At 45.1% G+C, this 22,535-nt stretch overlaps 1 protein-coding gene across 1 annotated transcript; it reads right to left on the bottom strand.

Moving 5' to 3' along the window:
• Window positions 1-1,790: 1,790 nt before the first annotated feature.
• On the bottom strand, window positions 1,791-22,361 carry LOC138759971 (galactosylceramide sulfotransferase-like). The gene is made up of 4 exons (XM_069930434.1): window positions 22,244-22,361; window positions 20,599-20,673; window positions 15,132-15,280; window positions 1,791-3,488 (listed from the first exon to the last, which is right to left on the bottom strand). Exons 3-4 carry the CDS (start codon window positions 15,254-15,256, stop codon window positions 2,333-2,335), a joined length of 1,281 nt encoding a protein of 426 aa, XP_069786535.1. The 5' UTR covers window positions 15,257-15,280; window positions 20,599-20,673; window positions 22,244-22,361; the 3' UTR covers window positions 1,791-2,332.
• Window positions 22,362-22,535: the final 174 nt, after the last annotated feature.

Genomic DNA, 22,535 nt, shown 5'->3' on the forward strand with positions numbered 1-22,535 from the left:
CATCTTATCCACTGATTGTGTGTTAACCTTTTAAAAGACAAGAAGCAAAGAAAGGCCTTGTATTTCCATTACACTTTCATACCTTGCATCCCAAAGCATTTCAAGGCTACGGAAGTTCTTTTGAAGTATACCTTCTGTTGTAATTTAGGAAATGTGGCAGCCTTAAAAGAATCTATCAAGGTTCCAAAAACAGCAGTGACCTGACCACTGCTTTTGGGTGTTGATTGATGAATAAATCTTGCTTGGACCCAAGGATGGTTCCACCACTCTTTCAATATTATTCCATTGGGTATTTTCCATCCACCAGGGGGAGCTGACACCCAAAGAGTAGTACTTCCTTCCTGAAGCATTGAAGAATCACAATCCTGTTTTATGCTCAAGTAATTGGAGAACTTTCTGAATCTACAGCTTTCTGATTCAGGGGCAAGGGTGCTACTGATGGAAATAAACTCTCTTCAAATCAACTATTTTACCAATAATGATATTGATTTGAAAATTGCTCGCACCAAAGTTATTTTATATAAATAATCAATGCCCACACAAAGTGCTGGATGAACTTAGCAGATCACGCAGCATCCAAAGGGATATAACCACAGGGCCTGAGCACTGAGTCCTCGGTCTTTTCAAAGTACTGTAGGGTTGATACAAAAAAATCCTCAGTTACAGCTACTTAATTAGAAATACAATTTGATTCCGAGTGCACAGGCAAAAAGGCTCTAAATTAACTTTCCTTTCCTGGAAAGATCACACAGATGATGATGAACATAGGTCTCCCACATTCTGCTGCTGTAAGATTTTTGTTTAATTGTTTTTATGATAAATGTCCTGCTGATTTATTTTCTGCTGACTTCAGTGCTAAATGCAAATAATAATGTCCCAAAAATGATGCTCCATAAACAGTTTCTTTTGCTGCATCAAAGGCATCATATAAATTGAAGTTGTTTTTATAGACTGATAGCATTTCATAAAGATGAATGAAAATACATCCTGTTTTGTTACCAACAGTTTGGAATCAGTCATTCTCAACTTCGTTTTTCAGCTACCCCCCACCCCACCCCCCACCAGGATTCTGCTCAATGTTTATGGGCCCCACTTCCCTGTGAAGCAGGCAAGTATTAGTTTCTTCCTGACTTCTCTCCGTCTGGCTACACCAAAAAAAAGCATTTATGTTACATGAGTTGAAAACAAAACAACACTTTTACTTCAATGTAGGGCGCCTTTTGAGAATGGCTGGTTTAAAAATTCCTAGGCTGCATTAAGTGGAAAGAATCTGTACCTCCAGTATGTTAATAAGTATCTCAGTCTACTTAGATCAAAATAATGATTTGCTTTAGGTATTAAAACCCAAATCCACAGTCACTAGCTTCTTGGATAATCCAGAATCATTGAGAGAATGAGAAATGTACATTTCACATGTTGCATTTTCTCACAAATGTTCCCCTTAAACCAAACCCCAAATCTGTAAAATGATTTGAGGGGAGCATTTAATATATTTGTGAACATATTTTATGAAGAGATCTGTGCATCTTTCGCTCACTCTGTTCATCCAACTTGTGAGAACTTTGTGCAGGCTGAAAATTACATTATTATGTTATCTATGTTCTATTATTGTAAAAATGCACCTTGTATGAGACATTACCATTCAAATGATCAAGTGGCTAAACATTGCCGTCAATTTAATCACATGACATCATTACCATTGGTATGTTAATAAGATGTGAAAAGGCAGATTTGAAATCAGTCTTTTAGAACTATGTCTGCCATATTTGCAATTATAAATGCAATCTATATTTCACAGGCCAATAAAAATCATATAAATATATGCTAAATCATTATATAAAGGTTGTCTTATTTGATAAGCCCAAGTTGGTGGCAGTTGCGGCCTTTTGTGAGTTTAAAAGGTTGTATTGGCCATAGATCATTTAGCACCATCTGAACTTATTGTTTGACGTTCTGATTTCTCTAATCATAGTAGGGAATTCACAGTTGTTTCATTTGTAATCATTCACAAGGTATAAATAGGACTGTAAATAGGGACAGATACTTTACAGAGCATAGAATGGTGGAACCTTCAGTTCTAAATTAATTACTGTTTTACTCATAGAAATGAAAGGGGGGGGAAAAAACAAAAGATTGACTATAATCCAGTTGTATTTGATATATTACATTTTTGAATGATTGCCTCCTTACATTCACAGGCAACCTGCAATGGCATCAGGATGATGTCCACAAATTTACTTCTGATCTGTGGCTATAAGGAGTGTCTGCTATTCCTTGCTGCTGCCATACTGACAGCACCTGAAATAGGATGCCCACTTCAAAAGCTGGCCAGCTACAATTTCAACAGATCCCTGATATGGGACCATAATCTTGTTATCCATAAATTAACTCCTAATTCAGTCAAATATTGTAGCTCAGGGGTGAGCATTTTCCTGCAAAGTTTTCTGTGCTTTCTGCTAATATTCTTCTTGAGGTTGTAGCCCATGATAGAGCGCTCCCCTAGAGGTTGCCATGGTTGCAAGGATGCTTCCTGAATGGCGTTGGCATCTACTGGGTGCCCACCATCAATGCAAATGGATTGCATGTGATTATTGTGCTTGCGCAGTTCATCTACATCTTGCTGCATACGTTCAAAGCCGTACTGTTTCACCTTTCTCCAGAAAGTAGCATTAAAGTATCTGTACAACATGGAGTCAATTTGGTTCCATCTTGTTGCCTTTTCATATAATTCTTTGGTCATTCCTGATACGGTGGAATCTTTCCTTACGTTTAACTTAAAATACAGGATATCGTCCATATCCCAACACATCACATCTTTCAGAAGAATGAGGGATTCATCAAAATATTCAAGGAGCATTACCAGCTGGAATCTTTCATCAATTGCTTTAATATACTTTTCTATTCTGGGGTCATCAAAATTCAAGTTATTGTCATAACCAAAGTCAAAAAATAACACATTCTTCAAGTAATGGGAGTTAAAGCCGTTTGGATCATAGTATCGGTTGGGATCCCTGAGGAATTCAGCCAGTTTGTCCTCCCCACTTATTTTCCAGGTAAATGGGATCACACGCCCAAAATAATGAAATGACGATTCAAATAAAAAAGCAGGATTCCTGAGGATGGTGAAATAAACAGTGTCTTCAGGGAGCAACTTGTGGACTTCTTCACTGTTAAACCTCATGTGATTACAAATGATGTTAAAACAAATACCCGGCCTGTAATCCTTCACCTGGCTTCTGTCAAAGGTTGATGGGTAATAGAAATCATTCCTGCCATTAGGAAAAGCAAACTTCAGCCTGTGTTTCTGACCGAAACGGAAGAGGATATTGAGGATCGTGCTGCTGGCAGTTTTATGTGTCTTCATGAACATGATATCTTCCATGGGTATACAGGTTTTGCTTAACTCTTGAGTGGTATTTGAGTTATTTATGTAGGGTGCATACCTGGAATGCGCAGGTTTATAAGAACAGGAATAAGGGACAGGAATTCTGTTAAGAGATAAAAACATTATTGTAAATGGATATTCCACATTTCAATATCAATTAAGATTCTCAATGTTACATTTTTTTCCTGCAGGAAAGTATCCATTTATACTATGAAAGGATTTATATTAAAAATATGTACTAAATTTCCATGGGATTGTGCCAGTAACTTTTAACCCCACTGTGGAATGGATTCTCTCCCTATAATGCAAAGAATTGAACAATTTATCAAGGCTCTGGATCTCCAACAAATTATTTCCATTTTACAGTCAGTAATATAAATATTACACTGCTTCTCTGAACATAAATAATAGTTATACATTTATAACTTCAGCCATCCCATAGGAGTTTTCATTCTAGCAGTTCCAAAGTACCCGATATCTTCTTTGTATTCACTCCGGCTTCAGGATTCATTATGGGCTCCTTTTGTCTTTGGGTTCCTCGTGTTCTACTATGATATACTCATCCAGCACAGGCCAGGAGGTCTAAATGCTCATACCTTGTCATTCGCTAGACACAATTGCTCTTTCTGCCCTGACTACAAACCTCCTTCAGCTCCATTCTCTGCTCCAGGTCTACCCCTGTCCTGGGTCAACAGTTCAACAACATCTCTATTGGATTGTACCCATTGGCGGAGTGGGGCATTGTCCTGTATGTCAGTTGAAAAACTGCAGTTGTGTGGTGCAGAAACCTGGTCCCTCTTAGCTCCCTGATCTGTTGAGAATTCATGCCATTTAACCTTTCTGCTGTCATGGCGTAACAACAACAGGGGTTGAAGGGCTCATACTGTGTTGTACATAAAACGTAATTATGTTATAATTAGGCATGATTAATTTTGTTCACATATAAGATCATAATACATTGCTCAGGATTTAGGGCAGGTCCACCATCACTCAATGCATTATGATGAAACTGGTAGAAGGTAGACCAGTCCTAACCCCAGGGATGGCTCCTTGCAAGTGTGAAAGCATTCAATGTCCCAGTTAGTAGTCAAGTGTGAAAAGCCAAACCCCCCATTCCTATCCTGGGATACTGAATGGCCAATTTAGTGGGATACAAGTGTGAAAGAGGCTTTGTAATGGATGATTTAAACTGTGTTTTTTACTTTTGCAATCTTTGCTTCTGCAAGGCTGAGAACCTGCTTGTTTTTTAGAATCAGCAGACATAATCTAATTTACACCATGAGGCCCAGGATGCATATGAATTAGTAGATACACCTAAATTCCACCATGGGGCCCAGGGATGCAGTTGAATAGGAAGACATAATCTAATTTACACTATGGGGCCCAGGGATGCATATGAATTAGTAGATACACCTAAATTCCACTGTCAGGAGACCTTGAAGATAATTAAATCATTTGTTCAAAGACATAAGCTATGAAGTAAACAACTTTTGGGTATAAGCCATGGTCCCACTGCGGAAGTTAGAGACTCTCCGAGAGGTGGCAACATCTCTCAGCAAGAAGAAGAACTTCAAGATTCCAACCAACGTCCCAGTCGGGGGAGGTATTGTAGTTTGAATTCAGCTTTAGATTTAGTAATAAAGACTTGTATAAACTGAACTGCTCTCGGTGTGTGAGTCTATTTTCTTTCGGTAGCTCGAACACTGTGACCAATCTAAAACGAACAAAGTGAGAGGTACAAGTTTAGCCAGGACAGGCTTATGTTACCATTCTATGCAATAATATTTCTGGTTTGGATTTTCACACTTGACCACTCCTAACTGGGACACTGAACGCTTTCACACTTGCGAGGAGCCATCCCTGGGGTTAGGATTGTTCTACCTTCTACTGGTGATGTCATGATGCATCGAGCGATGGTGGACCTGCCCTAAATCCTGATAATGTATTATGATCCTGTATTTGAACAAAATTAATCAAGCATTATTAATTATAACATAATTAAGCTTTATGTACAGCATAGTATGAGCCCTTCAGCCCCTGTTGTTATGCTATCCTTTATAAACTTTTCTAAGGGACTGTGGGAAAGTGCTAGCAATAAATACCAATAGTGGACAATTTTTAAATAGCATGGGAAAGTTAGAAGTGCTTTCGAAGACAATTTATACAGCGAGGGAAAGTTTGTAGTGCCATAGTGTACAATTTATACAGCATGGGAAAGTTGGTACCACTATCGTATATAATTTATAAATACTGTGGGAAAAAGCGAGCGGACCTGCCCTCCCAGAATTCCATGCCACAGAGAAAGGGCTGTATGCATGGCTGCATGCATAGAGTATTCATAGAGGGGTTTCTTGCCGCATAGTTTTCTGAGAAGTAAGGTCCACCATTGCCTTTACCCCACAGTATTTATAAATTGTGTGCTATAGCTAGTTAAAAAATTGTCCGCTATTGCTAGTTATTTCCTCTCTCTCTCTCCTGTTGTGATTTTCCAACAGCAAAGTTTAAACCTTCATTTTAATCTTTTCTTCCTTCATGTTCCTGCACTTACACAAAAACTTGGGCCATTTCAATCCCACAATGCAATTGCCCATTTCACACTTGCATGGTTGCAACGCCGATACCTGCAGACACCGGGGTCGAGGCCATCAATCCCTGGTGTGAGATGACATCATCTGATGCCAGCTTTGATTTTGCTTTCACACTGGACACTTTAAAAGCTGACTGTGGTTAATTCCTGGGATCATTTGCAAGTGTGAAAGGGGCTAATATTTCTGCTTCCAGGATCAGATGAGTTTTAGAAATAAGAGTTTTCATCTGCTGATTTGGCCAGTAGCTAATGAAACAATTAAAAGTTGCATCTGAAATAGCCATAAATTTATTGAGGAGAAATTGTTTAACCAGTTAATGCATTTTATGTTCCTTCTACAAATTTGGTTCCTTTCAGTGGATCTCTTTATGTCCTTGTTATGTGTAAACGGCAGCTATATCATAAAACATTTATCACTGCAGATTGGAAATGCATGTTAAACACATGCATCTCCAATGCATGCATTACATGGGATGTGCCATGTAATGTATTGTGATAGGAAAAACTGAGGGGAGGTGAAGAAAACAAAATGGAACAATTTTAAGTACAAAGCATGAAATGATAATCCCAGGGCATATGTGAACGAATCTCCAGTGGTCCTTGGAGGGATTGGGAAGCACATAGGACCTTTGTTAATGGGATTAAAGGCAAATTGGCCTCAAATTTATTTTGATGGTAGGAGCCAGAGGGTGAAGGTTGTTGATGTAATTGGAATTCCATAACTAGTGGTCCACTACAGGCATCAGTGCTGGGACATTAATGTTTATCAATATACATTAACAATTTGGATGCAACTGTAAAATGTGCTGTTATAACATTTGTAGATGAGATGAAAATTGGTGATGTGATTGAAAGTAAGGAAAATAGTGTCAGGTTACAGTTAAGTATTAGTCACGTTGTGCAACAGGCTGAAGAATGGTTGATGGAATTTAATGCTGACAAGTACCACGTGATGCACTTTGGGAGGTCTAATCAGGGTAGGACTTACAGAAATAATGGCACAAAATCACAAGATAATTGGAGCACGTCTTGGCCCCTGATGCCTGCCCTGTCTTTCAATTGAATTATGGCTGATCTATGCTGGCCTCAGCTCCTCTTCTGTACCAGTTTAATACACCCGAGGGAATATTCAGGAACAAGCCTTGAAGGAGGCAGCACAGGCTGATAAAGGGATGAAGGAGGTGTACAGATTACTTTGTCTTGGTTAAACGAGGCATAGATTATAAGAGCAAGGAGGTGATATCACAACTTTATAAAACATTGGTTAGGCCACTGCTGAAGGGCTATGAACAGTTCTGGTTGGCATACTACAGGAAGTATATGATTGTAGATGGTGTAGATGAGCATCAGAGTATTGCCTGGGATTAACCATTTTGCATATGGGCAGAGATTTGATAGCTGAGTTTGTTTTCCTTGGAGTAGAGGAGATTGATGGGGTCAAGATAATGGTAAACAAGATTATGAGGGACAAAGATAGGGTAGATAAAAGGGAACAATTCCTCTTGCAGAGGTGTCTAAAACTAGAGGGGATAGGTTTAGAGTAAAAGACAAGAGGCTTGGAGGGAGATCCGAGTAGGATTTGTTTTCACCCAGAGGATGGTTAGAATCAGAAATGTGTTGACTGAGGAGATATTAGAGGCAGAGACTCTTGCAATATGTAAATTTCTATACCATGCTACCGAAGGCTGTAGATCAAGTGCTAGAAAATGGGATTAGTACATCTGGGTATTTGATGGAAGGCATGGACATTGTTGTCCCATGACGATGTACTCTCTGACTCTATGCACCAGGTGGCCAAATGGTGGCAGTGTAGTACTGTGGTCTGCCTCACTCGACCGAGGCCGGGGCCGCCGTCTCCCCCTTGCTCCTGCCCGTATCGGGGCCGCCGCCGTCTACCCTTCGCCCGGGCCGGGGCCGGGGCCGCCGCTGCTCTCCCTGTGCCCGGACTGGGGCCGCCGCCTCCCCCTTGCTCCTGCCCGTATCGGGGCCGCCGCCGTCTACCCTTCGCCCGGACCGGGGCCGGGGCCGCCGCTGCTCTCCCTGTGCCCGGACTGGGGCCGCCGCCTCCCCCTTGCTCCTGCCCGTATCGGGGCCGTCGCCGTCTACCCTTCGCCCGGACCGGGGCCGGGGCCGCCGCTGCTCTCCCTGTGCCCGGACTGGGGCCGCCGCCTCCCCCTTGCTCCTGCCCGTATCGGGGCCGCCGCCGTCTACCCTTCGCCCGGACCGGGGCCGGGGCCGCCGCTGCTCTCCCTGTGCCCGGACTGGGGCCGCCGCCTCCCCCTTGCTCCTGCCCGTATCGGGGCCGCCGCCGTCTACCCTTCGCCCGGACCGGGGCCGGGGCCGCCGCTGCTCTCCCTGTGCCCGGACTGGGGCCGCCGCCTCCCCCTTGCTCCTGCCCGTATCGGGGCCGCCGCCGTCTACCCTTCGCCCGGACCGGGGCCGGGGCCGCCGCTGCTCTCCCTGTGCCCGGACTGGGGCCACCTTGTCCGGGCAGTATGGACCGACCTAGGAGGGGAGGCAGGCCCCTCCAGCCCGGGTAAGAAACCTGCATAGGAGAAGGCCACTCCGATATAAAACCTACGACCCAAGGACCTCGCTGCCACGTCCCAGCTTGCTTGGCCACGGCACACGAACCATGGGTGTAAAGGGTGGGGCCAGTACTGCGCGCACTGCACTCCACCTAAAAGCTCCTTTGCGCAGGCCCGAGGACAGGTCCACGTCCTCCCCCTCCACGTCCTCCCCCTCCACGTCCTCCCCCTCCACGTCCTCCCCCTCAAAAGATGCTCACAAACTCAAGCTAGCATGCTGGAACATCAGAACCATGCTAGATAAGACTGACAGCCATCGACCTGAACGTCGGTCTGCCCTCATTGCACATGAACTCCTCAGACTTGACATCGACATAGCCGCTCTCAGTGAAGTCCGCCTGGCAGATGTAGGCAGCTTCCAAGAACGCGGCGCGGGCTACACACTCTACTGGTCTGGCAAGCCTTCGGATGAACGACGCCTATCTGGTGTAGGCTTCATGGTCAAGAGCTTCATTGCCTCCAAACTCGAAAACCTTCCGACAGGCCTCTCGGACCGAATCATGTCCATGCGACTCCCACTTCAAAACAAGCGTCACATCACCCTCATCAGTGTCTATGCTCCAACCCTCCAGGCGGAACCAGCAGAAAAGAACAAGTTCTACACCGACCTGCGCAACCTCATCCAACGTACCCCTACAGCCGACAAGGTTGTCATCCTGGGCGACTTCAACGCTCGTGTCGGCAAAGACTCAGAAACCTGGCCAGGAATCCTGGGCAAGCATGGCGTCAGCAAGTGCAACGACAATGGGCGCCTCCTGTTGGAGCTCTGCGCAGAACAGCGGCTTGTCATTACAAACACTCTTTTTCAGCAGAGGGACAGCCTTAAGACCACCTGGATGCATCCCCGATCCAAACACTGGCACCTCCTGGACTACATCCTGGTGCGAGAAAGTGACAAACAAGATGTGCTCCACACCAGGGTCATGCCTAGCGCGGAATGCCACACTGACCACCGGCTGGTTCGCTGCAAGCTCAACCTTCACTTCAAGCCAAAGCCCAGGAACAATAAAGCCCCCAGAAAGAGGTTCAATGTTGGAAAACTGCAGTCAGACGAAGCGAGAGGAAACTTCCAGGCAAACCTCAAAGCAAAGCTCGACGTTGCAACCCGCCTCACGGACCCGTCCCCTGAAACCCTCTGGGATCAGTTGAAGACTACCATACTGCAATCCACTGAAGAGGTACTGGGCTTCTCCTCCAGGAAAAACAAGGACTGGTTTGACGAAAACAGCCAGGAAATCCAGGAGCTGCTGGCAAAGAAGCGAGCTGCCCACCAGGCTCACCTTACAAAGCCGTCCTGTCCAGAGAAGAAACAAGCCTTCCGTCGCGCATGCAGCCATCTTCAGCGCAAACTCCGGGAGATCCAAAATGAGTGGTGGACTAGCCTCGCCAAACGAACACAGCTCAGCGCGGACATTGGCGACTTCAGGGGTTTCTACGAGGCTCTAAAGGCTGTGTACGGCCCCTCACCCCAAGTCCAAAGCCCGCTGCGCAGCTCAGACGGCAAAGTCCTCCTCAGCGACAAGATCTCCATCCTCAACCGATGGTCAGAACACTTCCAATCTCTTTTCAGTACCAACCGCTCAGTCCAAGATTCCGCCCTGCTCCAGCTCCCTCAACAGCCCCTAAGGCTAGAGCTGGATGAGGTTCCCACCCTGGATGAGACATATAAGGCAATCGAACAACTGAAAAGTGGCAAAGCAGCAGGTATGGATGGAATCCCCCCAGAAGTCTGGAAGGCTGGCGGCAAAACTCTGCATGCCAAACTGCATGAGTTTTTCAAGCTTTGTTGGGACCAAGGTAAACTGCCTCAGGATCTTCGTGATGCCACCATCATCACCCTGTACAAAAACAAAGGCGAGAAATCAGACTGCTCAAACTACAGGGGAATCACGTTGCTCTCCATTGCAGGCAAAATCTTCGCTAGGATTCTACTAAATAGAATAATACCTAGTGTCGCTGAGAATATTCTCCCAGAATCACAGTGCGGCTTTCGCGCTAACAGAGGAACCACTGACATGGTCTTTGCCCTCAGACAGCTCCAAGAAAAGTGTAGAGAACAAAACAAAGGACTCTACATCACCTTTGTTGACCTCACCAAAGCCTTCGACACCGTGAGCAGGAAAGGGCTTTGGCAAATACTAGAGCGCATCGGATGTCCCCCAAAGTTCCTCAACATGATTATCCAACTGCACGAAAACCAACAAGGTCGGGTCAGATACAGCAATGAGCTCTCTGAACCCTTCTCCATTAACAATGGCGTGAAGCAAGGCTGTGTTCTCGCACCAACCCTCTTTTCAATCTTCTTCAGCATGATGCTGAACCAAGCCATGAAAGACCCCAACAATGAAGACGCTGTTTACATCCGGTACCGCACGGATGGCAGTCTCTTCAATCTGAGGCGCCTGCAAGCTCACACCAAGACACAAGAGAAACTTGTCCGTGAACTACTCTTTGCAGATGATGCCGCTTTAGTTGCCCATTCAGAGCCAGCTCTTCAGCGCTTGACGTCCTGCTTTGCGGAAACTGCCAAAATGTTTGGCCTGGAAGTCAGCCTGAAGAAAACTGAGGTCCTCCATCAGCCAGCTCCCCACCATGACTACCAGCCCCCCCACATCTCCATCGGGCACACAAAACTCAAAACGGTCAACCAGTTTACCTATCTCGGCTGCACCATTTCATCAGATGCAAGGATCGACAATGAGATAGACAACAGACTCGCCAAGGCAAATAGCGCCTTTGGAAGACTACACAAAAGAGTCTGGAAAAACAACCAACTGAAAAACCTCACAAAGATAAGCGTATACAGAGCCGTTGTCATACCCACACTCCTGTTCGGCTCCGAATCATGGGTTCTCTACCGGCACCACCTACGGCTCCTAGAACGCTTCCACCAGCGTTGTCTCCGCTCCATCCTCAACATCCATTGGAGCGCTCACACCCCTAACGTCGAGGTACTCGAGATGGCAGAGGTCGACAGCATCGAGTCCACGCTGCTGAAGATCCAGCTGCGCTGGATGGGTCACGTCTCCAGAATGGAGGACCATCGCCTTCCCAAGATCGTATTATATGGCGAGCTCTCCACTGGCCACCGTGACAGAGGTGCACCAAAGAAAAGGTACAAGGACTGCCTAAAGAAATCTCTTGGTGCCTGCCACATTGACCACCGCCAGTGGGCTGATAACGCCTCAAACCGTGCATCTTGGCGCCTCACAGTTTGGCGGGCAGCAGCCTCCTTTGAAGAAGACCGCAGAGCCCACCTCACTGACAAAAGGCAAAGGAGGAAAAACCCAACACCCAACCCCAACCAACCAATTTTCCCTTGCAACCGCTGCAATCGTGTCTGCCTGTCCCGCATCGGACTGGTCAGCCACAAACGAGCCTGCAGCTGACGTGGACTTTTTACCCCCTCCATAAATCTTCGTCCGCGAAGCCAAGCCAAAGAAAGTACTGTGGTATGACAACGGCTCTGTATACGCTAATCTTTGTGAGGTTTTTCAGTTGGTTGTTTTTCCAGACTCTTTTGTGTAGTCTTCCAAAGGCGCTATTTGCTTTGGCGAGTCTGTTGACAATCTCATTGTCAATCCTTGCATCTGATGAAATGGTGCAGCCGAGATAGGTAAATTGGTTGACCGTTTTGAGTTTTGTGTGCCGACGGCACTCCGAATCATGGGTCCTCTACTGGCATCACCTACGGCTCCTAGAACGCTTCCACCAGCGTTGTCTCCGCTCCATCCTCAACATTCATTGAAGTGACTTCATCCCTAACATCGAAGTACTCGAGATGGCAGAGGCCGACAACATCGAATCCACGCTGCTGAAGATCCAACTGCACTGGGTAGGTCACATGGAGGACCATCGCCTTCCCAAGATCGTGTTATATGGCGAGCTCTCCACTGGCCACCGTGATAGAGGTGCACAAAAGAAGAGGTACAAGGACTGCCTAAAGAAATCTCTTGGTGCCTGCCCCATTGACCACCGCCAGTGGGCTGATCTCGCCTCAAATCGTGCATCTTGGCGCCTCACAGTTTGGCGGGCAGCAACCTCCTTTGAATATGACCGCAGAGCCCACCTCACTGACAAAAGACAAAGGAGGAAAAACCCAACACCCAACCCCAAACAACTAATTTTCCCTTGCAACTGCTGCAACCGTGTCTGCCTGTCCCGCATCGGACTTGTCAGCCACAAACGAGTCTGCAGCTGACGTGTCTGCCTGTCCCGCATCGGACTTGTCAGCCACAAACGAGCCTGGAGCTTACGTGGACATTTACCCCTCCATAAATCTTCGTCTGCGAAGCCAAGCCAAAGAGAGAAGAAGAGTACTGTGGTAGTGCAGTACCTCACAGCTCCAGTAACCTGGCTTTAAACTTGAACTCTGGCATTGTCTTCATGGAGATTTGCAGGGGTCATCTACTGCATCTGGTGCTCCCATTGTGGCCTCCCCTACATCAAAGAGACTGGGCGCAGACTGAGAGATCACCTTGTTAAGCACCTCAACTCTGTCCACTCCAATAGTGTGGGTCCTCCAGTGGCCACCCATTTCAATTCCTTATCCCATTCCCTTGCTGACATGTCTGTCCATGGTTGCAAGCAATGCCTCTCTGACACGGCACACAATTTGGAGGAACAAAATCTCATTTCCCATCATTAACATCAACTTCTCCGGCTTTTGTTAAACACAGCCATACTAACCCCTTCCCCCCCCACCCCCGCTTCCCCTGTTGCCTTCCCCAACTCTATGATTCTCCCTTTCCCTCTGTCTCCTTTCACAGAGCCAAAATCAATTCTAATCTCTCCTCTATCATATCCAATTAACACCTCTTGTTGACTTGGACCCGCCCCAACAAGAACTGTCTTTATTCTGAGCATTCCTGCTCTTTGCCCATTCCTTGAAGAAGGACTCAGGCCCAAAATGTTGGCAATGTATCTTTATCTCCTGAGGTCACTGCAAGACTGGCTGAGTTCCTCCAGCATTTCTGTGTGCATTTTATTTATCCCAGCTCCTTATGGCGAGAAGAAGATTCACAGACAGTTTCTCACCTGCTGTTATCAGACTCTGGACTGAACCTCACATTAGTAAAATAATATTGTGGACTCTCTCTAACTCTGCACTTCTGCACTGTGCCTTACTTGCTGTTCTACCTATGGGATGTCCAGCTGGACTGCCCATTAAACTTTATCACTGCATCTTGTACATGTGACAATAAACTTGAATGTGATTCTATCCCTCTTTCAGGTCGTTATCTGAAACAACTTTGATGTTCTGTCCAACCCCGAGATGAGTTGCCAAACAGGCATCCACTGCATCACCAGAACCAGTGAATTTCTGCTGGTGCATCAACTATCTCCCTCAGCTCAATGGCTTCTGAAACTCCTATCCAAGCCTCTGTTCCTCTGGACAAGATTATTTCATTGCCCTCTTGGCTGCCTCCATAAATGAAGGGAGATCATTTCATCACCATTCTAGTTACCTTGTGTTTGCTGAGCTGCATTGGGTTTTAATCTAGGCTATCCGAATTTTAAAGTTGCTGCTGAGCTCCAATTTTCCTTCCTTTTATAAAATGTGTTCCTAAAACATCCACTTCAATATTATTGTATGCTATTTTTAAACCTTATACAATGTCATTACACTGAGTTATTAGATCAATTTAGATTTTACAATTGGGGTGCAATTATGCTGGAATTTTTTTTTAACCTAAAACCACATCTCAAATGGCAAATAAACTCCATCAGCACGAGTTTTTGGTTTTATGGCCTATCAGCCACAATCCCACCCTTTCCCTGAGCTTTTTTAAGAAGGATTGTTTCTAAAATATTTTTCTAACGATCATATTTTGGGATGGTGTTGTATTAAATAGTGTCAATTATGTACTTTGCTGTATAATGTGATACATGCATGGTCTTGTCAGTAACTTTTTTGAAAATTTTATTTAAATTTTTTCACATATACATAAATTGTCTTATTCAAAATAATAAAGATTAATACATAGTGATTTAACCGCCCCCCCCACCCCAGATAATAATTTAGCCCCAAAGAAAGAAAAAAATAACTGGGTAAGCCGGGTTAAAGAAAGTGGAAATGTAAATACAAAGCAATAAAAACGCTCTGAATGTGTGGGTAAAATCTATTGTTGTAACCAATTTAGTTATATATTAATGCAGAAAATGTATCTTCCTAAACAAAAATATCGGATTTTTACAAAATGAACATAAAGAAATACCTCGGCTTGAATCAAGACTGAAACTGATGCATTTTAGCCTGTCAGTTCAGCTGCATTCATTGTAGTGAATAAACTTAAATATATCTGCCAGCAGAGCTCAGTGTTAACGCGTGGTCTTCAAGGTGAAACATGCACCCACCTTTGGAAGACTGAATGAATATGGAAGATGTTCAGTGCATGGTGGCAAAGAACAAAATACATTGAGGTCTACAACCTGCTACTCTCACATTAGAGCTCCCATTCAAAATGGGAGAGATGACTCAGGAAATGGTCCACTTTTCCAAATGCACACAATTTTTTAATCCTAAAGGCAATCTGCACCAATTTTTTTTTATGTGAAGGAAAAGACTTACTGCTGGAGACTGAACTGATGAGGTGGTGCCACAAAGGAATACAGCAGAATCATGCAGGTTGTGAGGAGGGTCCCCAGTACCAGCCCCTTGCACATCGATTTCCATTGCTTCATTTGCTTCAACATGATTAGCAGCTGCTTGTTATCTATCTGCCAGAAAAAGGATAGTCTGAAGATTAGTCTGTAGACTGCAGAGCAGATCTCCCTAACCCCCTGCTCCCTCCTTCACAAAGTTCCAAGTCTTCATGCACTGCCAAACTGAGGCCACCTGTACATTGGAGGATCAACCCCTTACATTCCACCTGGACACTCTCCAGCCAGATGGTATTAACATCTACATCTCCAGTTTCCTTAAAATCTTTCCCTGAATCTTTCACTTCCTTTCCTCCAGCTCCCATCTCCTCCCCTTCCCTCTCCATTCACAGAGCTATCTCCTTCCCCTCACTTCTCAGCTTTTTTCTCTTCTACCCTCTCACCTGTATCCACCCTTGATCTCTTTACCTGTTAGCCTGTTCTCTTTTCCCTGTTCCTTCCTACCTCCTACCCTCTCCTTGAACCCCCACTATTGCCCCTCCTTTTTGTTCATACCTTGATGAAACATTGGTTACTCTTTACATCTTAAAGATACGGCATGACCTGTGCAATGTATTGTTTTTCTACCATGCTGCGAGGTGGCCCAGTTAGTCAAGAGGCACCTTATGAACCTAGAGATTGTAACTCAAACCCACGTGCTTTGCCCTCTCAGTTCAAGGGAATTGCAATCCAGGTTAAAAATATACAGGTGTCCTCACTCACTCACTGTTAAAAAAAAACCCATTGCAAATGCTGCAAACCTGAAACAATTTTTTTTAAAATGCTGGAAACACTCAGCAGATCAGGCAGCGTCTGAGGAACGAGAAACTGAATGTTTCTGATTGATGGGTGTGTTCAGTTTTTCCTGTTTTTAATGACCTCATCCCAGAGCACGAAGGAAGGGACTTATATGAGAGGTACGGTATTTATATGAGGAGTTTGCGGAGGTTTGGCATGGCATTGGAAACCCTGGCAAATTTCTACAATTGTGTGGTAGAAAGTGTGCTCACTGGCTGGATCGCGGCCTGGTATGGGGAAACCAATACCCCCGAGTGTAAAGCCCTGCAAATGTTAGTGGTCATATCCCAGGACATCACAGGGAAAAACTCTCCACCATCGAGAAAATCTACAGGGAATGCTGCCATTAGAGCAGCAGCAGCAATCATCAAGGATCCACACCACCCAGCACACGCTCTGTTCTCACTGCTACATGGAAAGAGGTACAGGTGCAACAAGACTCATACCATCATGTTCTGGAACAGGTGCTATCCCTCCACATCAGACTCTTCAACAACAAACTCAATCAGGAACTCTTATTTTTACACTTTATCAACTTTTTTAAAATTGCAGTTTGTTTACATTTCTTTATTTGTTTATGTGTTCTTTGAGTACAGTTTATTTTGCATGACCAATAAGTGGTAATTCTGCCTCACCCACAGGAAAAAGAATCTCAGAATTTTCTGTGATGTCATAGAAACAAAGAAGATAGGAGCAGGAGTAGGTCATTCGGCCCTTCGAGCCTGCTCCGCCATTCAACGAGATCATGGCTGATCTTAAAGTTCAGTACCCCGTCCCCGCCTTCTCTCCATAACCTTTAATACCCTTATACTGAAGAAATAGATCTAATTCCCTCTTAAATATATTTAATGAACCTGCCTCTACTGCCCTCTGTGGCAATGAATTCCACAGATTCACCACCCTCTGGGTCAAGAAATTCCTCCTCATCTCGGTCCTAAATGGTTTGCCTATTATCCTCAAACCATGGTCCCGGGTTCTGGATTTTCCCATCATTGGAAACATCCCATCTGCATCCATTCTGTCCAGTCCTGCCAGAATTTTATAGGTCTCTATGAGATCCCCTCTCAATCTTCTAAACTCCAGCGAGTACAATCCCAATTTGTGCAATCTTTCCTCATAAGTCATTCCTGCCATTCCAGGTATCAGCCTGGTGAATCGCCTCTGCACTCCCTCCATTGCAAGAACATCCTTCCTTAGATAAGGTGAACAAAACTGCACACAATACTCCAGGTGGGGTCTCACCAAGGCCCTGTACAGCTGCAGTAAGGTATCCTTATTCCTATACTCAAACCCTCTTGATATGAAGGCCAACATACCATTTGCCTTTTTAACCGCCTGCTGTACCTGCATGCTCGCCTTCAGAGACTGGTGTACAAGTACCCCTAGGTCTCTCTGCACTTCCCCATCTCTTAATCTATTGCCATTCAAATAGTAATCTGCCCTCCGGTTTGTATTACCAAAGTGGATAACCTCACATTTATCCACATTGTAGTGTATTTGCCATGTATCTGCCCAGTCCCTCAATTTATCCAAATCACACTGGAGCTTCCTGACCCCCTCTTCCGTGCACACAACCCCCCCCTAGCTTAGTGTCATCTGCAAATTTGGAGATATTACATCCAATCCCCTCATCCAGACCATTAATGTAAATTGTGAACAGCTGGGGTCCCAGTACAGATCCCTGTGGCACCCCACTGGTCACCGCCTGCCACTCAGAAAACGAGCCATTTATCCCAAGTCTCTGTCATGTATGTACTCTCATGTATGTACCCTGGCAATAAATCTGAATCTGTATGTGCATAAAAAATAGGACCAGCAGTATGCCTTCTGGCTATCCAGCCTGCCCCACCATTCAGTAAGATGAAGGCTGATCCCCTCTTCCAAATTGTTTATCCATTTTGTGTACAGTTGTGAGCCCAGCACCATTCCCTATGTCACTTTGATAACCACTGATGTGAGATAAAGGCTTTCTCTCCTTTTTTGAAACCCCCAAACTGTCTTAAACTGAAAACCGTCATGACTTGCTGCCTCTCCCAGCTTTAATTGATCAAGTACCACTTGCTCCCTTTGAAACTGATTGGAACATACTCAACATTTGGTCATAGTGGTTGCTTAGTGTTGACTGGGCTCTGGAATCTCAACCCAAATATCTGGAACTCTGAATGCTTCAAGAATAAAGGCAAAAAATCAACAGGCCAGGCAGCATCGAGGGGGCGAGAAAGAAAATTATCGCCTCAAGTTGATGACCTTTCACAACCCAGGAAAACAGATGTTGGCCATTAAAGTAACTAATCTGAATGGAACGCCTTGACTCAGGCTTAAATCCACGAGGCATGGCAGGTGCACTAAGATTTTTTTTTAAATCACAAACAAGAGGAAAAAAAAGCACCACAATGTCCCCCTGCTGTTGTAACAGGATGCAGTGGAAAACAGTCATAGGTATTAATTACTGTGTTTCTTTTGTCTTTTTCAAAATTTTGTTTCTTGCCTTCTCTGGCAGGACACACCAAGCCTAATCGGACAGCCATGTCATCACCTTCTACATTTTGTATCTCCCGTATTCTTTTGTCTATGTTTCCCCTCTCTTAACTGCTCCCCATTACTCATTGATCAGTTAACCGTGGTGACAGCTCATCTTCATGGGCACCTAACCTTTACTCTGTCAGCCATCCCCCCTTCTCTTCTTTTGTTTCTTTCACAGTTCTGATGAAGGGTCTTTGACATGAAACATTAACTCTATTTCTCTTACGACAGATGCATTTCTAGCATTTTCTCTTACAATTTTAAAATTTCATGTAAATTGGAGGAAAGTTCAATGAAGAAAGGATTGTTGTTCAGTCACCTGGGCCACATGGTTGAAAATGTCATCTTAATAGTTGTCTAATACATACAGAGAAAAGGAAGAGTGTCTTTTTTCAGAAATTTGGGAGTTTTTGAAAGCTCTCTACCCCAGAATGTTGTAGAGATTGGAGTTAAGGCAGAGATTGAAAGAAAATTGAACAAGTGGGGGCGGGGGAGAGGGGGTAAAGGTAGTCATGAGGCTCATAAGAACAAAAGAAATAGGAGCAGGAGTGACCCATCCAGTCCATCGAACCTGCTCTGCTATTCAATGAGATCATGGTTGATCTGATGATATGTTGTTTTATGGCAACAGTGTGTTCGGTAAGTGGAAATCTTGAGAGGGCAGAATTTGCGTGTTCCTGTCAGGATTAAAGGCAAAGTTACCAGGCAAAGGGAGCCCTGGTTTTCAAGGGATATTGGCAATCTGGTTAAGAAAAACAGGGAGATGTGCAGCAAGTATAGGCAACAAGGAAAAGATTAGGTACTTGAACAGAACAGAAAATGCAAGAAAATACTCACAAAAGAAATCAGGAAGGGAAAAAGAAGACATGAGGTTGCTCTGGCAGATGATATGAACGTAAACCCAGAGGGTTTCTACAAGTATACTAAAAGGATAGTAAGAGACAAAATTGGTCCCCTAGAGGATCAGAGTGTTCAACTATGTAATGGGAAAGATCTTAAATAGATTTTTTGCATCAGTATTTCCTCAGCAAACTGGTATAGTGCATAAGGAAGGAAGGGTAACAAACAGAAGAGTCATGGAACAGATGGAGATTAAGGAGGAGGAGCTGCCTTACAGCAAATAAAGGTAGATAAATCACCTGGGCCATCTGTGGAATCAACCTGGAGAATCTCCTGTACACTGCCTTCAAAGCCAGTAAATTCTTCCTGGAGACCAGAACTGCATGTGGTACTCCAGATGCTGCCTCACCAGGACCTTATATAGTTGCAGCATTATCTCCCTACTCCTAAATGCAATCCCTCTGGCAATGAAGGCCAACATTCCATTTGCCTTGATCACCTGCAAACTAACCTTTTGTAATTCATGCACAAGCACTCCCAAGTCCTTTGGCATAGCAACATGCTGCAATCGCTTGCCATTTAAATAATACTCTGATCTTCCATTTTTCATTCCAAAGTGGATATTGTCACATTTACCAACATTATACTCCATTTGCTAGACCCTTGCCCACTCACTTAACTCATCTATATCTCTCTGCAGGCTCTCCGTATTCTCTACACAATTTGCTTTTCCACTGAAGTTAATGTGATCAGCAAACTTAGATACACTACACTCTGTCCCCTCTTCCAGATCATTAATGTATATTGTGAACAGTTGTGGACCCAGCAATCCACTCACCCCTGATTGCCCACCAGAAAAAAACACCTCTGTATCCCAACTCCCTGCCTGGAAGGGCTTTGTCAAATGGTGGACCAAGCTTGAGGGGGGGGGGGGGGGTTGCTGGAAGAACTTAACTGGTCCAAAGAAACAGAGAGAGAGAACATTTTGGGTTGAGACCCTTCATGAAGTGTGAAGATAGAGACAGAAAGGAAGTCAGTATGACAAGGTGTGACATTGACTAAAGGATGATTGGTGGACCAGTGAGCTATGAAGATGAAGGATGAGTATGGAACCAGGTGTGGGGAGGGAAAGGCAAAGGCAGGTTCAAGTGTTGGAGGGTGTTGGTCTGTTCCTGCTCCTGAATAGTTTGTTGATCTAAACAAAGAAACAAAGAAAAATGAAATCCTCATCTTACCTTAAATAGAGATCACAGCATGGATATCCAATGACTTGCAGACATGTTCTCCCAGAGTACAGTGCTAAATTCCACCTTAGTCATAGAAAATAAATAGTTGTCAGGGCAGAGGGAAAGGTGACACAAAGACTGTTGGTGTCGACAATGATAAAAAGCTGCAGTGTCAATCAAAATTATTTGGATTACCAAGATACTGAAGTTATAAACTCTGTCCTACAGGACATTAAAATGTCAGTCAAGATAAAACTCCCTAGTTTTAAGCTTAGAAATGACGACATGTGGAATTACAACCCCTGAACCATCCTTCATACCCAATTATGGGCACTTGTCTGGACTTCTTCCAAGAGGGAAGGAGGCGGAAGAAGCTTTGTATGTATCGTGCGTTTCATGAATTGAAGGAGCTGATGGGTGAAATGTATCCAGTCAGCAGAAAGAGCGCTGACACCACAATAGACCTTTCCACCTCCCTCTTGGAACAAAGGCGTCGAAGACAATGGACGAGGCTCCTCACACCCTCCGCTGACAAAACGATGTTGGGCTTTTCATTGCACTCCGAATCAGACCATGACATGAGAACGGAGATAATGATGTGACTTCAACGCGGGTGGAAAATAATTAACCATCCTCCGTATGAGAAACCTCCTCTTAGGAGGACTGCGCCCACATGCAGAGCCGGTTGAACCAACCGTCCAGGGTGTTTCCCATCCTGGGATTGTTCGTGGAAAGGGGCCACAGACTTAAAATGGCACAGAGGTCAACGTGGAGTTTGCGAGAGAGAAAAAAAACCTCTTGGGAACATCAAAATGAACCACTTTTGCAGCAGCGATTCCTTCTGGGGAGGGAATTTCTCGCCACCAACCGTGCGCAAAAGAAGCAGTGGGGCTCTGTGTAGATCACAGCATAGCGAACCTTCTTCGCGCTTTCCCCAGAGCACTTCGAGTATTTTATCCCCAGATTCCGAAGCCGTTCTCACCGGGTCAGCATCCAGCGCACCTACTAGGTCAAAGATGCTGCCTCTGCACCCGTCCCTGAAACTTTTCAGCGACAGCTCGCCTTTAAAGATTTCTCTTTATTCATCTCGCATCCTCGGCGCGGTCCTACTTTCTTACCTCAAGGAACACCCTCAGGTTCAAATGCATCCTGAGCCGCTTCAATTTTTTTTTACCTGCCAGGTCTGCTTCCCTGCCCTTGAGGCGTTAATAGCTCCGACACGTGTGCTCTGGTCTCCCCTCCTCCCACCCGGACTCGCCTCCTGGGCCGTTCTGACTTCTCCGGCACCTTTCCTTTCCCAGTGGGAAACGTGAGCTCCACGAAAACACCCAGCTCTCTTCTGCGTCGCCACATCCTCAGCGGCATTCTTCGCCTGGCTACTTCAGCGTCCCGCCCCTTCGGATGAAGTGCGCCTTCCCCGCCAAATCGTCCGATTCTCTTTTTAAAACCCGCGTTTAAATCAATTAAGGCATCTTAAGAGTCACCGTGGGTTTAAAATAGTCACAATTTTCCCCCCAGACGGAGGCGAAACCCCGGAAAAAATATGTATCAAAGTCCTGAATTAATTATTAATGTGCTTGCAACCTGTGGCGAAGGCGCAGCGTCGCTCCGGCTGGTGCCCTGGAACACCTAACATTTACCTGCGCTCTCTCACCTGTGCGGCGTGGACCGTCTCGATGCCCTCGCCGGGAACCGACCCAAGGAGTGGTTGCTCCAGCCCTCACTGGCGAGCTGCTGCCCCGTCCTCGGCCGCCACCATCATCCAGGCTCCTGAAATTGGAGCGGGTCGTGCAAAACAGAAATAATCCAGGCGCAGAACCCGATCCGAAGCTCAATAAAAACTGGTGCAACATGTCACCAGATCTACTTTGCTGGTCGCTGAGCTGAATGAGACCTCCCCCTTGTGCCACTTGCTGACCCATTAACTAACGCGCCCAATGTCAATC

The sequence above is a fragment of the Narcine bancroftii genome, chromosome 4, assembly GCF_036971445.1.
Source record: "Narcine bancroftii isolate sNarBan1 chromosome 4, sNarBan1.hap1, whole genome shotgun sequence".
Classification (NCBI taxonomy): domain Eukaryota; kingdom Metazoa; phylum Chordata; class Chondrichthyes; order Torpediniformes; family Narcinidae; genus Narcine; species Narcine bancroftii.

Excerpts from the sequence above, each read along its gene's own strand:
- LOC138759971 (XM_069930434.1), bottom strand. The coding sequence starts at position 15,256 with ATGTTGAAGCAAATGAAGCAATGGAAATCGATGTGCAAGGGGCTGGTA. Across the intron at positions 3,489-15,131 it reads CATCAGTTCAGTCTCCAGCA|AATTCCTGTCCCTTATTCCT; the intron begins GTAAGTCTTTTC and ends ATCTCTTAACAG.